Below are 14,780 nucleotides of genomic sequence, written 5' to 3'. Positions count from 1 at the left end.
AGCAGCAGCAGCAGCAGCAGCAGCATGCACAGCACGCAGACCATGCTCACCCAGGCTCCGCGGGGCCCTTACCCAGCTGGCAGGTGGCCCCCACCCACTGCTCAGGGCAAATGCACTCGAAGCCGTCCACCCGGTCCACACAGGTGCCCCCCGCCGCACAGGGGTTGGAGGCGCACTCGTCGATGTCTGCAGAGGAGCAGAAGGAGAGGCACGCAGAGTGGGCGGGCGGAGAGGCGGGGAGGTGAGGAGGTGGCCCCCAGGGGCGGGGAGTCTGCCCGGGGCCTCCTGTCAATCCTCTCCTGGACACTGGGTCCACAGCCACAGGTGGGGACTAGACCACTGCACCCCACCCCCAGGCCGATCCCGCCCCCCACCCTACAGACCCACCACTGGGGCCCCCCGCGACACACTGAAGTGGGTGCTCACCCAGGGCACAGGTGAGCCCGCTCCAACCAGACGGGCAGTGGCACTCGAAGCCAGAGGGCACCTCGTGGCACGAGCCGCCGTTGGCGCACGGGTTGGAGGCGCAGGCGTGCTCTGCTGCAGTGGCAACCAGAGGCAGCGGTGGGGGCGTGTGCAGGCCCCGGCCCCACCCCGCACCACCGCTGCCCCCCACACCCCCAAGGCCACAGGCGGGGTGAGGGAGCACCCAGGGCAGAGGCCAGAGGCTGGGGCCCGGCCGGGCGTCCGCCAGGCCACGGCCGCGGCACCCCTGACGTACCGCGCTCACAGTTCTTGCCCGCGTAGCCGGCCGGGCACGCGCAGTGGTACTGGTCGGGCTCGGCGTTGACGCACGTGCCCCCGTTGGTGCAGGGGTGGTGGCTGCCGCAGTAGTTCAGGTCTGGGGGCAGGGGTGCGTGCTCAGGGCACAGGCCCCGCCCCACCCCACCTCCCCCAGGATGGCTGGGCCTCGGGCCTCCGCCGCCCCTGCCACCCACCCCGCCGCCCCCACCGCCCCCGCGGCCCCCGCCCGCTACCTTTGTTGCACAGTAGGCCGCCCCAGTTGACCTCGCAGGTGCACTGCCAAGGCTCCACGCAGCTGCCGTGCACGCAGCCCGGGTACGGGACGCACTCGTCACAGAACCTGCCCTGCCAGCCGTAGCTGCACCTGGGGAAGTCCAAGGGCCGTGGGGCCCGGGGGGTGAGGGGGTACCCCGGGAGCAGTGGCCGCTGCCAGGGCAGCGCGGGGGCGCAGGCGGAGTCACGCGGGCCACCCCCGGGGCTGGCAGCCTGGGCCTTTAAACTGGAGCAGGCCTCGGGCCAGGTGGGGTTACAGCTGGCACGCCCGCCGGCGCACACTGTCACAGGCGCTTCCCGGCCTGCGGCCGAGGACAGTGGGCCGCAGCTGTCCAGTCACTTCTCTCTGAGCTATTTTGGGACGTAGCCCTGAGCAGGGCCCCAAGAGCAGGCGCCGGGAAAGGGAGGCCCTGCGGGACCCCGGGAATGAGTGCCAGCTTGAACGTGCCCGGTGCCGCCAGGGGCTGGTGGCACCGGGTCTGAGCAGGCCAGCAGCACATCGCCGAGGGCTCCTGGCCCAGCCCTGGCCGTGTGACCTTGGGCACAGCTCGAGACGTCACTGAAACCACGGGTGGTAACCTCTGTCCCAGCAAAGCCCCACTAAGGGCCCCATCTCACGGGGCACCGAGGGCCACGGGCTGCACCCAGACAGCCCCATGAGAGGCCAGACTCAGGACAGTACCTGACCCAGGAAGTCACTTGCTCCCTGGCAAGTGGCCTTAAGAGACCTCTTGGCTCCAAGGCCACGCCCTCATGCTGTGGGCCAGCATCCCCTGGGGAAGCCATTCAGGGGGAGGGGCCCGTGGCCAGGGCGGAAAAGGCTCCCAAGGCCATCGCTCAGGCCCCATCCTGGGCTGTGGCTGCTCCAGGCACCTCACAGTGGACAGAGGCCGGGTGCCCTCCCAGGGCCCTGAGCTCCGTCTGACTGGGAGACACTGCCATCGGGGGGACACCCACCATCCTTCGGCAGACACCCCTGGGCCTGGGGGCTGCCCTTCAGGTCCTGAGCAGGACCCCAGGAGCCCCCTTCCTAGACTCCAAGGTCCCTGGAGAGGGAGCGACTCGCACCCGCCACATGAACTTATTTTGGTAAAGGCTGACACTGCCCAGGACAGTCGTTGACATCTGGGGGACAGAGGGGTGAGTCGCGGGCAGGTCCTGAAGCTCCCGCAGCCCCCCCCGCCTGCCGCCTGCCCACCCATACTGACGGATATGGCAGTTGACGCCCTTCCAGCCCGGGACGCAATCACAGTAATAGCCACCAATCAGGTTTTTGCAAGAAAAAGCATTAAGGCACGGCTCCCCTTCACACTCATTGGCGTCTGTGAACGAGACAAGGGGGAGCGATGGGGCCCAGGCCCCACCTGCCCCGTGCCTGGCGCCCGCAGCCCAGAGCAGCAGCAGCAGCAGCAGCAGCAGCATGCACAGCACGCAGACCATGCTCACCCAGGCTCCGCGGGGCCCTTACCCAGCTGGCAGGTGGCCCCCACCCACTGCTCAGGGCAAATGCACTCGAAGCCGTCCACCCGGTCCACACAGGTGCCCCCCGCCGCACAGGGGTTGGAGGCGCACTCGTCGATGTCTGCAGAGGAGCAGAAGGAGAGGCACGCAGAGTGGGCAGGCGGAGAGGCGGGGAGGTGAGGAGGTGGCCCCCAGGGGCGGGGAGTCTGCCCGGGGCCTCCTGTCAATCCTCTCCTGGACACTGGGTCCACAGCCACAGGTGGGGACTAGACCACTGCACCCCACCCCCAGGCCGGTCCCGCCCCCCACCCTCCAGACCCACCACTGGGGCCCCCCGCGACACACTGAAGTGGGTGCTCACCCAGGGCACAGGTGAGCCCGCTCCAACCAGACGGGCAGTGGCACTCGAAGCCAGAGGGCACCTCGTGGCACGAGCCGCCGTTGGCACACGGGTTGGAGGCGCAGGCGTGCTCTGCTGCAGTGGCAACCAGAGGCAGCGGTGGGGGCGCGTGCAGGCCCCGGCCCCACCCTGCACCACCGCTGCCCCCCACACCCCCAAGGCCACAGGCGGGGTGAGGGAGCACCCAGGGCAGAGGCCAGAGGCTGGGGCCCGGCCGGGCGTCCGCCAGGCCACGGCCGCGGCACCCCTGACGTACCGCGCTCACAGTTCTTGCCCGCGTAGCCGGCCGGGCACGCGCAGTGGTACTGGTCGGGCTCGGCGTTGACGCACGTGCCCCCGTTGGTGCAGGGGTGGTGGCTGCCGCAGTAGTTCAGGTCTGGGGGCAGGGGTGCGTGCTCAGGGCACAGGCCCCGCCCCACCCCACCTCCCCCAGGATGGCTGGGCCTCGGGCCTCCGCCGCCCCTGCCACCCACCCCGCCGCCCCCACCGCCCCCGCGGCCCCCGCCCGCTACCTTTGTTGCACAGTAGGCCGCCCCAGTTGACCTCGCAGGAGCACTGCCAAGGCTCCACGCAGCTGCCGTGCACGCAGCCCGGGTAGGGGACGCACTCGTCACAGAACCTGCCCTGCCAGCCGTAGCTGCACCTGGGGAAGTCCAAGGGCCGCGGGGCCCGGGGGGTGAGGGGGTACCCCGGGAGCAGTGGCCGCTGCCAGGGCAGCGCGGGGACGCAGGCGGAGTCACGCGGGCCACCCCCGGGGCTGGCAGCCTGGGCCTTTAAACTGGAGCAGGCCTCGGGCCAGGTGGGGTTACAGCTGGCACGCCCGCCGGCGCACACTGTCACAGGCGCTTCCCGGCCTGCGGCCGAGGACAGTGGGCCGCAGCTGTCCAGTCACTTCTCTCTGAGCTATTTTGGGACGTAGCCCTGAGCAGGGCCCCAAGAGCAGGCGCCGGGAAAGGGAGGCCCTGCGGGACCCCGGGAATGAGTGCCAGCTTGAACGTGCCCGGTGCCGCCAGGGGCTGGTGGCACCGGGTCTGAGCAGGCCAGCAGCACATCGCCGAGGGCTCCTGGCCCAGCCCTGGCCGTGTGACCTTGGGCACAGCTCGAGACGTCACTGAAACCACGGGTGGTAACCTCTGTCCCAGCAAAGCCCCACTAAGGGCCCCATCTCACGGGGCACCGAGGGCCACGGGCTGCACCCAGACAGCCCCATGAGAGGCCAGACTCAGGACAGTACCTGACCCAGGAAGTCACTTGCTCCCTGGCAAGTGGCCTTAAGAGACCTCTTGGCTCCAAGGCCACGCCCTCATGCTGTGGGCCAGCATCCCCTGGGGAAGCCATTCAGGGGGAGGGGCCCGTGGCCAGGGCGGAAAAGGCTCCCAAGGCCATCGCTCAGGCCCCATCCTGGGCTGTGGCTGCTCCAGGCACCTCACAGTGGACAGAGGCCGGGTGCCCTCCCAGGGCCCCGAGCTCCGTCTGACTGGGAGACACTGCCATCGGGGGGACACCCACCATCCTTCGGCAGACACCCCTGGGCCTGGGGGCTGCCCTTCAGGTCCTGAGCAGGAGCCCAGGAGCCCCCTTCCTAGACTCCAAGGTCCCTGGAGAGGGAGCGACTCGCACCCGCCACATGAACTTATTTTGGTAAAGGAAGGACCCACAGCCCTTCCTGGGCCGCTCAGGCCCCACGCCATCACCGAGGACGCCGGTGGCTCAGCTGGCACAGGCTGGGGAGACTGAGGCTGCAAAGGGGCTCCGCCGTCCGACCCACATGCGGGGGGGTGGTCCGTGCCGGTGTGGGCCGCGCACCGCCGCCGGACCCTCTCCCCGTGCCGTGGGAGACCAGGCTCGGGCAGGGCCCTGGTGCCTCGGGTGGCCAGAGCGGTCCCAAGGGCGTGCTCCCGGCCCTGGGAGGGGCAGCCCCCGGCAGGCCCCCGCCTCCCAGCTGCCCCAGCCTCAGAAGCCCAGAAGTCAGGAGGAGGCAGCAGGAAGGCAGGGCCATCTCGGCAGCATCCGGTGGGGGTGTCCTGCCTGAAACCTGAGCCCTGAGCCACGGGAGCAGCTGGGCCTCACCCACAGGCCCCTGGGAGGGCGGTGGGGGCTCACCTACCCCTGGACAGCCCTGCAGGCCTCTGTCCACAGGAGTCCTGCCTCTCAGTTTCTTGTAAACCCACGCCCGTGGGGAGAAGGACAGAGACCCGCTGCGGCCATGTGGGCCCGCCCCCCAAGGCCACAGGCAGGCACGGAGGTGGGCATGGCACGTGCCACCCAGCCCAGTGTGCAGGGCGGAGACCCAGCCCACTGACCGCTTCCCGTGCTCACCTCGCAAGCAGAGGGCGGGCCCCCTACCCCGACACGGCCAGCCAGCCCCACACACACCCTCCCTCCAGGATACGGCTCCTAGGGGTGCCCGTCCCCCAAGGCACGCACCAGGGCCAGGCCCCACCAGGGACACTGCTGTGTCACCACCCCTTGGGGCTCACTGGACTTAACTGAAACTCTCCAGGGTGAGGGGCCGGGTGGGTGAAGCCCCTGCCGTTCCCCCTGAGCAGCCCGCTCGCCGCCCCGCCCCAGACGGACCAAAGCCACCACACAAGTGCAGGGGTCACCGCCTGCCCCCCTTCCTGGCTCCCAGTCTCACGCTCTGGTGCAAACTCGTCCCTGTGACCCCAGGGAAGTCACTTCACATCTCCACACCAGCGTCCTCGTCCGAAACACGCGTGTGGAAGCAAACCCACCCTTCAGGGGTCCCGGGGTCAGTGAGACCCCAAGCTAGGGCAGAGGGCATCGGTGGTGGGCATGGCACGTGCCACCCAGCCCAGTGTGCAGGGCGGAGACCCAGCCCACTGACCGCTTCCCGTGCTCACCTCGCAAGCAGAGGGCGGGCCCCCTACCCCGACACGGCCAGCCAGCCCCACACACACCCTCCCTCCAGGATACGGCTCCTAGGGGTGCCCGTCCCCCAAGGCACGCACCGGGGCCAGGCCCCACCAGGGACACTGCTGTGTCACCACCCCGTGGGGCTCACTGGACTTAACTGAAACTCTCCAGGGTGAGGGGCCGGGTGGGTGAAGCCCCTGCCGTTCCCCCTGAGCAGCCGGCTCGCCGCCCCGCCCCAGACGGACCAAAGCCACCACACGAGTGCAGGGGTCACCGCCTGCCCCCCTTCCTGGCTCCCAGTCTCACGCTCTGGTGCAAACTCGTCCCTGTGACCCCAGGGAAGTCACTTCACATCTCCACACCAGCGTCCTCGTCCGAAACACGCGTGTGGAAGCAAACCCACCCTTCAGGGGTCCCGGGGTCAGTGAGACCCCAAGCTAGGGCAGAGGGCATCACTCACCCCCCTCCGCTCACTTCTCTGCCAACTCGCAGCCCCTCCCCAGGGCCGAGAGCACCCACCTGGGCCCCGGCCCCATGTCCCCAGCCGACCTCACGGACCCCGGCGTGCGTGCCTGCGGCGCCCAGTGAGGAAGCCCTGCTCCCCAAGCCCCTGCCCGCCCTCTAGCTGCAAGCCCCTGCTCCTCGACGTTGCTACCTGGCCACACGGCTCCCTCCCACCCGACCCGCCCAACCCGGGACCTCAGGTGGCCTCTGCTCTCCTCAGCAGCCTCTACCACGGGGCCCTTGAGGCTGACCCTTTGGCCTCTTCTCTCCATCGGCCTCCAGCCTGGGGCTCTGAACCCCGCCTGAAAGCCACAAGAGCCCCCGTGTGTCGGGCCGGCCCACACACCCCAGGCAGGGGGCAGGACGCTCGCCACCCTCCAACCGTGACCTGCCCTCCTCCACCCCGCCCGCCTCCCGCAGCCCGCCCACCTGGCTCTTCCCCATGGCAGCTGCCCTGGCCCGTCCAGCCCACCTCGCCAGCTCTGAACCCTCCGGCGGTCGCTCCCCGCTCCTGGGTCCCGCCCCCCGCTCACTGGCCTCTCCATCCCTCGTCCAGGAGCACAAGCCCCCACACTCTCTGCACCTGCTCCTCCCGTGCTGTGGCTCTCGGCCTGTAGGCTCCGCCCCTGGTCATGTTACATGAAGTGGCCCTGGATACCTTCCTGGTTCCCTGCCCCGATTCCTCATGGGGCTATGGCCATTGGGCACAGCCCAGGCTCTGAGGCCACAGGTGTCCCCACATGGACTATAAGCTGCCTGGGAGCAGGGCCTGTGTCCCCGGTGTCCAGCACAGCGCCCCAGCATGGCAGGTGCCTGGCCGGCCACTGCTGAGGGCGGTGTCTGCGTGGGGCACCGGGGCATGGAGGGACGGCACTCACCTGCACTCGCCGGGCACGGCGCAGCCCCCGTGCAGCAGGCTGCAGCCTTGTTTGCACACAGCTGCAACAGAGTGGAGCAGAGAGCCTGCTGCAGCCAGCCGCGTGGCGCCACTCGCCGGCCACTGCGGCCCCGCGGGAGGCCCCGCCCGGCCCCCCGCGGCCACGCACCTTCCTTGCACTCCCTGCCCATCCAGCCGTCCATGCAGGCCTTGTTGCCATACTGGTCGCAGCTGTAGTGGCCGAAGAAGTCGTTGCGAGGCCGGCAGAACTTGGTGCAGGCGGGGCCGTAGTAATTCTCGGCGCAGCGCACGCGGATCTGCAGCTCCAGCTGCGCCACGTGGCCGCTGAAGTGCAGGCTCTTCCAGCGGTCCTCGGGGTTGATCATGCCCGCGTGCGACACCCGCTCGACCAGCAGCTCCTCTTGGGGAGGCAGCAGAGTCAGCCCGCGGGGAGGCCAGCCCAGGCCACGGGGCGGGCACAGCGGGGTCGCTGGCCAGGCCATGGCAGGAAGCTCAGGGCCCGGAGCGGACTCCTGCCCCCCACCCTAAATGCAGGCAGGTGGGGGCGCCCCCTCCCACACCAGGGACCCCTGTGTGGACACCCCCAACTATCCTCCCTTCTCTCCTGCTCCAGACCCCCTCCCTGGGTCGTTCGTGGCAGTGGGCGCACTGCCACTGCCCAGTCTTGAAGCGCACCTTCTCTCCGCCCCCGAGGCACACACGGGCCCAGTGACCCGATGGCTGGGCCTCACCTCCGGTCAAGCCACAGCTCGAGCAGGGCTGAGCTGCCAGCGGGGGCCGTGAAGCCGCCCCCTGTGCTTCACACAGCTGGGTTCATCCCCCGTGAAGAGCCAGAGCTCCGTGCACCCCACGCTCCCTCTGCTGCTCCGAGCAGAGACCCCGCCCTCCGGCCATCCCCTGGCAAGGCCTCGCGCCCGCCCACTGAGCCCAGCCCTGCCGAGGTGCCTTGCCAAGCCTCACACCATCACCCTCCTCTCTGGATTTTTCCGACCCAGACCCAGGGGACCCATCCCCTCACCCTCCTGGTCCCCTGACTGCCACGCCCAGCCTGGCCACTGTCCTCTAGCATCATCTCCTGTGGGACCTTGGGCTCGAAGCCTCCCTGGCCTGACCCTGGCCTCGCTAACCTCACCACTGCCCCCGCCACGCGGCCCCACACGTCTCCCCGAATATGCCAGGCTCATGCCGGCCTCGGGGCCTCTGCACGTGCTGCCCAGGAAATCTGTGTGCCCTACCAGCACGGGGCCCGCAGAGCCCCAGGCACACGCCGGCCGCTAAGGCCACCACGCCCCACGTTCCAGGACAGGCAGGCAGAGAGGGGGCCAAGAACCGGGGAGAGCTTGGGGGCGCCCTGCTCCTCTATGCCACCAACATAGCCCCAAAAGAGCACGCCCACCAGAACACGGGTGAGGCCGAGGGCGGGGAGGACAGCGCGCGCACAGCTCCGCGGATCACGGACACAGCAGAGCTTCCTAGCAGCCCGGGCGAAAAAGGGCACACAGCACGCGAGCCCCTCAGGACGGAGGTGGCCGTGCTGGCGCGTGGCGGGCAGAGGACCAGGCCCCTCGCGACGCGCGTCTGGGGCCGAGCCCGGCGCACTCACCGTCCGGGGCGGTGCCGTTGTCCCAGTCCCAGGCCTCCACGATGAGGGTGAAGGAACGCTGCGGACACAGGGCACAGTCAGGTACTCGCCCCGCCTGCCCGCCACGCACAGACACCGCCCACCTGCCACGCCCCATCCGCCACGCACAGACACCGCCCACCTGCCACGCCCCGTCCGCCACGCACAGACACCGCCCACCTGCCACGCCCCGTCCAGTGGTCCGGGCTCCCCAGCCCAGGACGGCCTCCCAGCACCCCGCCCCCCAGCCCTCGGCTCTGCAGACAGCCTCTGGCCATATCTTAGCAGACCCCAAGACCACCTGCTCCCAGGAGAGGGACTGCCCCTGGTCGCCGAGCCTCAGAGGGCAGAGGGTGCTGGCTCCCGTGGCCAGTGGCCCACACGTGGGCAGCCCGACTGGCTCGAGTCAGCACGGAGAGCAAGAAGAGTGCCAGGGGCCCCCACAGGACCCGGCGGGAACACAGAAAACAGCGAACGGCCAGCACAGCCTTTACCCCCGCAGCGGGAAGGGCGGCGAGGGCCCTTGGCGCCCGCGTGGGGACAGGCCCAGGGCTACCAGGTGCGGCCTCGGCTGCTGCCCTCCCTTGCTCCAGGGCCACCGGGCCTTTGAGCCGCAGGCTGTGACGGTCGTGCCACCGAGCGACCCCAGGACCTTCCCCCGTGAGGGCGTGCGGAGCTGGCATGCAGCCCGTCACTCGGAGGCACACGCTCCCCTGGGACGGGCGAGCCTGCCTCCCTGCCCCCTCCCTGCCCAGGGCCTTCTGTGGCCCTGTCCACATGACTCAACCCCTGTGCACCAGCCTCCAGCTGCTCACCCCATCCTCTGACCCCGGCTCCAGTAGGGCTGTGGGCCACAGGGCAGGGCCACCTGAGGGCCACGGGCTGCCGGCTTTCCGCCCGCGGGGACTGTGCACTGCAGAGCCAGACTCCTCCCAGCCCTCAGCACACCCCATCTTCAGCCCCTGCAGTCTGGCTGTGCCAAGGGACCCCAGTGCTTCTTTGCCAAGGGCCCCCACCCAGATCGTCCCCAGCACCCCTGCTGGTGCCCTGCCCTCCCTCCCTGGGCTTGTCCCTGCGCCCCGTCCCACCCAGCGCTCTGACCCCTGTGGCCCCCACATCCACCTGTGGGCTGCTGGCCACACCCGGCCACACCCATGGCCTCTGACGTGGACAGCCTGGCCCTTGGGGACCCTTCTCTTCCTGCCTTCCCGACAAGACACTTGTCCTCCCTCCCACACGGCCGCCCGGAGCCCAGTCCCCACCAGCACCCGCCTCCAAGACACCCAGATGACACAGAGAACTGCGCACCCACCAGCCACCACCCTGAGGCCCGCAGCCACCCAGGAGCACGGGCTGGAGCTGGGGAGCCCTCCCTGCCTGCCACGGGGCTGTCACCAGGCTCTCAGGCCCACTTCCTGAGTCCGCCTGAAACCTGTGCCCCGTACCGGCCACCGCCCTCTACCAGGCTGCCGAGCCCCAGGCCAGGCTGCCCATCCTCCAAGGTCCACCTGCAGCCGCTGGGGCCTCCGCATCTCCGTCCATGGGAGCCCAAGGGCCCCTGGGGCTCCGTCCGCATCTCCCCCACGCTCGGCTCTCTTGAGGGTCCTCACAGCTCCCGCACGCTTCACAGCCACCCCACACGCCCACCCCACCCCTAGCCTGGAATGCCACCCTCGGGCCGGCTGCCACCGGCATCCCCACGCTCAGTGACAGCTGGACCCCCAGGTCCCTTCCCGGCTTCACTTGTCTTGTCCATTTGTTCATTCATTCGTTCACTTGCTCGTCAAGCCTGCACCAGGCATGGCTGTCGCCGGGGCCCACGACTCTGCCCCGGCAGATGGATGAGCCAGTGGGGCTCTGGTTGTGGTACCACGTGGGGGTCCGGGGGCCCTCCCAGAGGGCGCAGCTGGGGCTGCAGAGAGCAAGGGCGGCACCCGGCAGGACTCCACGCGGGGCAGCAGGAACAGGACAGAGGCATCGCTCGGGCTGTGGGGCCACAGCCCAGAACCAGCTCTGGCTTCCAGCAAAGGGAGCAGCTGCCCGGGGTCCGAGTGAGGCCAGTAAGGTGGGCAGAGACAGGAGCAGGGAGCCGGCGACCGGCTGAGTGCCGGACACGCACCAGGGTGGGCCTGCGGCCACCACCGCAGGTCAAGCCCACAGGCAGGGCGGGAGCCCGGGCCCAGGCCACCTCCCCACACCTGGGCTCCGGGCTCCCAGGAAACCCCACGCCAGGAGCTCAGGTAGGATTACCGCCACCTTCACCGAGCCCAGGGCTCCGGTTACCTGCTCCCGCAGGGGTGTGCACCCGCCCGCCCGCCAGCTGGGCTCCCCACACCTGGACGGCAGGAAGTCACCCAGGGAGAACCTGAGCCTCCCTCGGTGCTGGGCCCCCAGCTGCCTCGCCTCCCCTGGGCGGGCCTCCAGGACTCAGCTGCCCCTGCGCAAACGGCAACCTGTCATCCCTGAGCTTCCCGCCTCACGGGCCACAGGCCCGCAGAGCAGGAGGGCCAGCGGGCCTGGGCGGGGCCTCAGAGGGGACGAGGTCCCGGGGATAGTCTGGGGTGGGTGCCTGGCAGGTGGGTGAGTGCTGGGGGGCGGTTACCTAGCAAGCTGGCAGAGGAAGACTGGTCCCTCCCCCAGGCCTTGGGCGGTCCACCCAGGTCCTGAAGGCCCAGCCGCATCTCTCCCCGCAAGCCTGCCCTCGCCCGCCGGCACCGCACTGGCAGACCCCCGCCCTGCCGTGGACCACCCCCGCCCTGCCGTGGACCGCCCCCGCCCTGGCCCAGGCCCCTGGCCAGGTCCAAATCCTTCAACGGACCCTCAGACAGGGGTGACAGGGCAGCGGCCCAAAGACGTGGAAATGGCACGGGGCACCCCATGCGCTCCAGCCTGGCTTCCTCCCCACGGCGCCCGCAGCAGCCTCCCGGCCCCCCACGGAGCGGGGCTCGGTGTCTGTCAGTGCCAGGAGCTCTGAGCACAGATACATTTCCTGAAACCCGAGCTTTGGAGAGGCCCGGGCCTCTGTCACCATTGTCACCGGAAGGAGAGGGGAAGGGGCGGCCTCCTCCCAAGGTGCTGGGCCCCGGGGCCACGGAAGGATGAATGGACCACAGGCATACCCCACACAGGAACCCAGACGCCCACGCTCCACACCAGAGACGGGGGGACTGCCAGGGCGCACACCCCTCCCCCTCGGGCTCAGGCCCCTGTATGTGACGCGAGCCGGCAGCCCAGGGGCTCTGAGAACCTCCTCACGTGGACCTTGTGACATGGCTGCAGCAAAGCCCAGGTCACGCTGACCCCAGTCACACCTGGTGCACCTGGGACCTTGGGGATGGACACCTGGCTCATCGGGCATCGGGGGGTGGGCACCCCGCTCGCCTGGGGTGAGAGAGATGGGGACCCTTATTCACATGAGATTTGAGAGGTGGAACCCCTGCTCACCTGAAGTCTGGAGAGGGGGCTCAGCTACCTGGGGCCTGGGGATGGGGACCCTGGCTCGGACCTGGGAATCAGAGATGCTTATCTCCCTACCTCCACCTCCAGCTGAGACCCCAGCCTGGCTCCCCCAAGAATCCCGTCGGCCTAGCCTGGCCCCCTATCCAGACACCATGGAGCAGCCTGACAGTCCCCAAGAGCCATAACCTTTCCCGTGAAGCCCCTGCCTCCAACCCTGCAGGGCCCTCATCCCTGTGAGCGGCAGCCTGGGCCCCCAACCCCCTCCAGCTCCAGGAATAAAGCCCAAGCCCACTCCCCAGCCCTCCCAGGTCCCCACTTTGCCCAGGCTGAGCCCTACCCAAGCAGGACGCCTGGCCCCACTGGCAAGGTGTAGGAAGGAAGGGGGACCAGCATGTAGAGGAAGCCCCAAGGGGGGCAGGGCTCAACCAGTTCCCAGCTCCTGAGGTGGGGGACGGGGGGAACAGGGAGGGAGGTGCTTCTCACCACTGGGGTGGCACAGGTGCCCACAGACTTCAGCCTGGCACCCTTGCAGGGGGCTCACACAGTTGCCAAGGCCCTGTGGTTGTCGGGTGTGGTGGGGCCCAAGCCTTCTGCCCAATTCCCATCTGAACCCCCCACCACTTGGGTAGGAATGGCCCTGACTAACCAAAATGTCCCCCACACCCCTGAGCACCCAGAGTTCCCAGGGACTCTGGCCTTCTGCTGGGCAGCCAGTGGGGACGGGAGGGGCCTGGCAGGCTGACGCGGGGCTGGGGGCTGGGGGCTGGGGGCTGGGGGCTGCCTACAGCCTGTCCCCTTCAGGAGACCACGGCTTCCTGCGTCTCGCAGGTGGGAAAGCCGGCCACAGGACCTCAGGCTGGCTGCGCAGCCAGCACCGGGGTCGGCCCAGGGCGACCTGTGTGTGCGGGAACTTCCCGCCCCAGCTAAGGCCACCACGAGAGGCCTGCACAGCTGCTTGCAGGCGGGAAGGTGTGGTCTCCAGCTGGCCAGGGCCCTGGCTGCCACACGTGCGTCCATCAGCCAGCTCCTCCGAGCCCACCCGCCGCCAGGACCCTCCAAACCCTCTAGCAGCCACCTACCACCTCCAGAGAGAGCTCGTGCACACACACGCACATGCGACCAGACGGGGCCTCAGCCCCACCAGCTCAAGGCCAGGTTCCGGGTGGAAGCTGCCAACTCCAGGTCTGTGGGGTGGGGCCAGGAGAGGAGGGGCAGCTTTCCCACTCGGCGGCCTTTTGAAGGATCCCTCGTCTCCAACCCCACCCCCAGTGCCAGGAGCCTGGCCCACCAGGAACCGCAGTTGTAGATGGCACAGACATAGGCCCAGGTGACCACAGCAGGGTGCAAGGGCCACCCAACCTGCCTAGGGCACTGGCAGGGGCTGGGGTGGGGTTGAGGGCTGGCCCAGGGTCACCCAAGGTGTGGGGTGTGCAGCGCCCAGACCAGTTCGCTTGCCTCCAGGGGCCCGGTGAGGAGGGGCAGCTCCCCGTACCCCGCCGTGGGGGCCCACCTTCCGCTCCCACAGCCCCCCTTGTGCCCCCTACCCCACGGAGCCCGAGTCCCAGCTGGCCCTGGGCAGGAGCCCAGCACCCTCCGGGCCGAAGGCCTGAGGCGGGGCCCAGACACTCCTCGGTCCCCAGGGAGTCTGGGCACAGTCCCTGCTTTCTCCAGGCACGGCAAATCAAAACCAGTGGGTGCCCCAAGTTCCAAACGCACCCCGGCTCTCGGTATGGAGCTGGACTTGCCACAGGCGAGACAGCGTGGCCAGGGGAAACACCAGGGCACTGGCATCAGCAAGCACCACACTCCCAGCGGCCCGGCCACCCGCCACAGGCAGGGAGACAGGCTGCCCCCAACATACACTACCCCACGGCCCCGGCCCCCACCAAGAGATGGGCCAGCCACACCCACCGGGGCACTGGAGGGAACGAGCTGGGGCAGGGGCCCAGGGCCCGGAGCCCAGGCTGCCAGGGAGGTGAGCACCGGCCCGTCCCGGCCCACCTCGGGCCGGCCCACGGGGCCACGAGCCACAAGGGACACGCATTGGCCAGCCACATTCCTCCAAGGCCTCCCTGCCCCCATGCCACCGCTGCCAACTCGAGCAGAAAACACATCCTCAGGTAGCGATGTGGAGCGGGCCTGGCACGCGCCCAAGCGCAGACGGGCTGCAGCCCTGCTCAGACCTGCCTGCTCCCGGCTGTGGGGGCGAACGCGGCTTATCGGAACTGCCCTAGGCCCTCCGACCTTTCCATCTCAGAAACACGCTCCCCTGGGAAGCACTGGGGCCAGGGGAGACCCCAGGGGTCAGTCAGGCTCACAAGGGCCGGGCTATGGCCAGAAGGGCTGCGGCCAGCCTCCCAAACCAGGGCAGGAGGTCGGAAGGGGTGAGGGCGGGGCACCAGGCGAGGCTGCCTGGCCCCAGCTTGGGAGAAGGCACCAGCACAGGGCCGAGAGGCGGGGCGGAGGCGAGACCCCCAAAGGGCAGGTCCTGCTGGCCCCACCATACCCGGCCCGGCCTCCACCCCAGCGCAAGGCGCGGCTGG

At 69.6% G+C, this 14,780-nt stretch overlaps 1 protein-coding gene across 1 annotated transcript in view; it reads right to left on the bottom strand.

Moving 5' to 3' along the window:
* JAG2 (jagged 2) overlaps positions 1–8,896 on the bottom strand; it is a 15,311-nt gene extending 6,415 nt beyond the window's left edge. Inside the window, exons 1-7 of the mRNA XM_023521863.1 lie at positions 8,761–8,896; positions 7,306–7,557; positions 7,138–7,198; positions 978–1,108; positions 722–841; positions 427–540; positions 73–186 (exon numbers count right to left, since the gene is read on the bottom strand). Of these exons, the coding sequence (XP_023377631.1) occupies positions 73–186; positions 427–540; positions 722–841; positions 978–1,108; positions 7,138–7,198; positions 7,306–7,557; positions 8,761–8,896 (928 nt within the window). The remainder of the gene's footprint in view (positions 1–72; positions 187–426; positions 541–721; positions 842–977; positions 1,109–7,137; positions 7,199–7,305; positions 7,558–8,760) is intronic.
* Between the last annotated feature and the right edge of the window lie 5,884 nt (positions 8,897–14,780).

Source organism: Pteropus vampyrus, unplaced genomic scaffold, assembly GCF_000151845.1.
Source record: "Pteropus vampyrus isolate Shadow unplaced genomic scaffold, Pvam_2.0 Scaffold320, whole genome shotgun sequence".
NCBI classification, from domain to species: domain Eukaryota; kingdom Metazoa; phylum Chordata; class Mammalia; order Chiroptera; family Pteropodidae; genus Pteropus; species Pteropus vampyrus.
The sequence above is the reverse complement of the archived record's forward strand: the minus strand, read 5'-3'. Positions and strand labels throughout refer to the sequence as shown.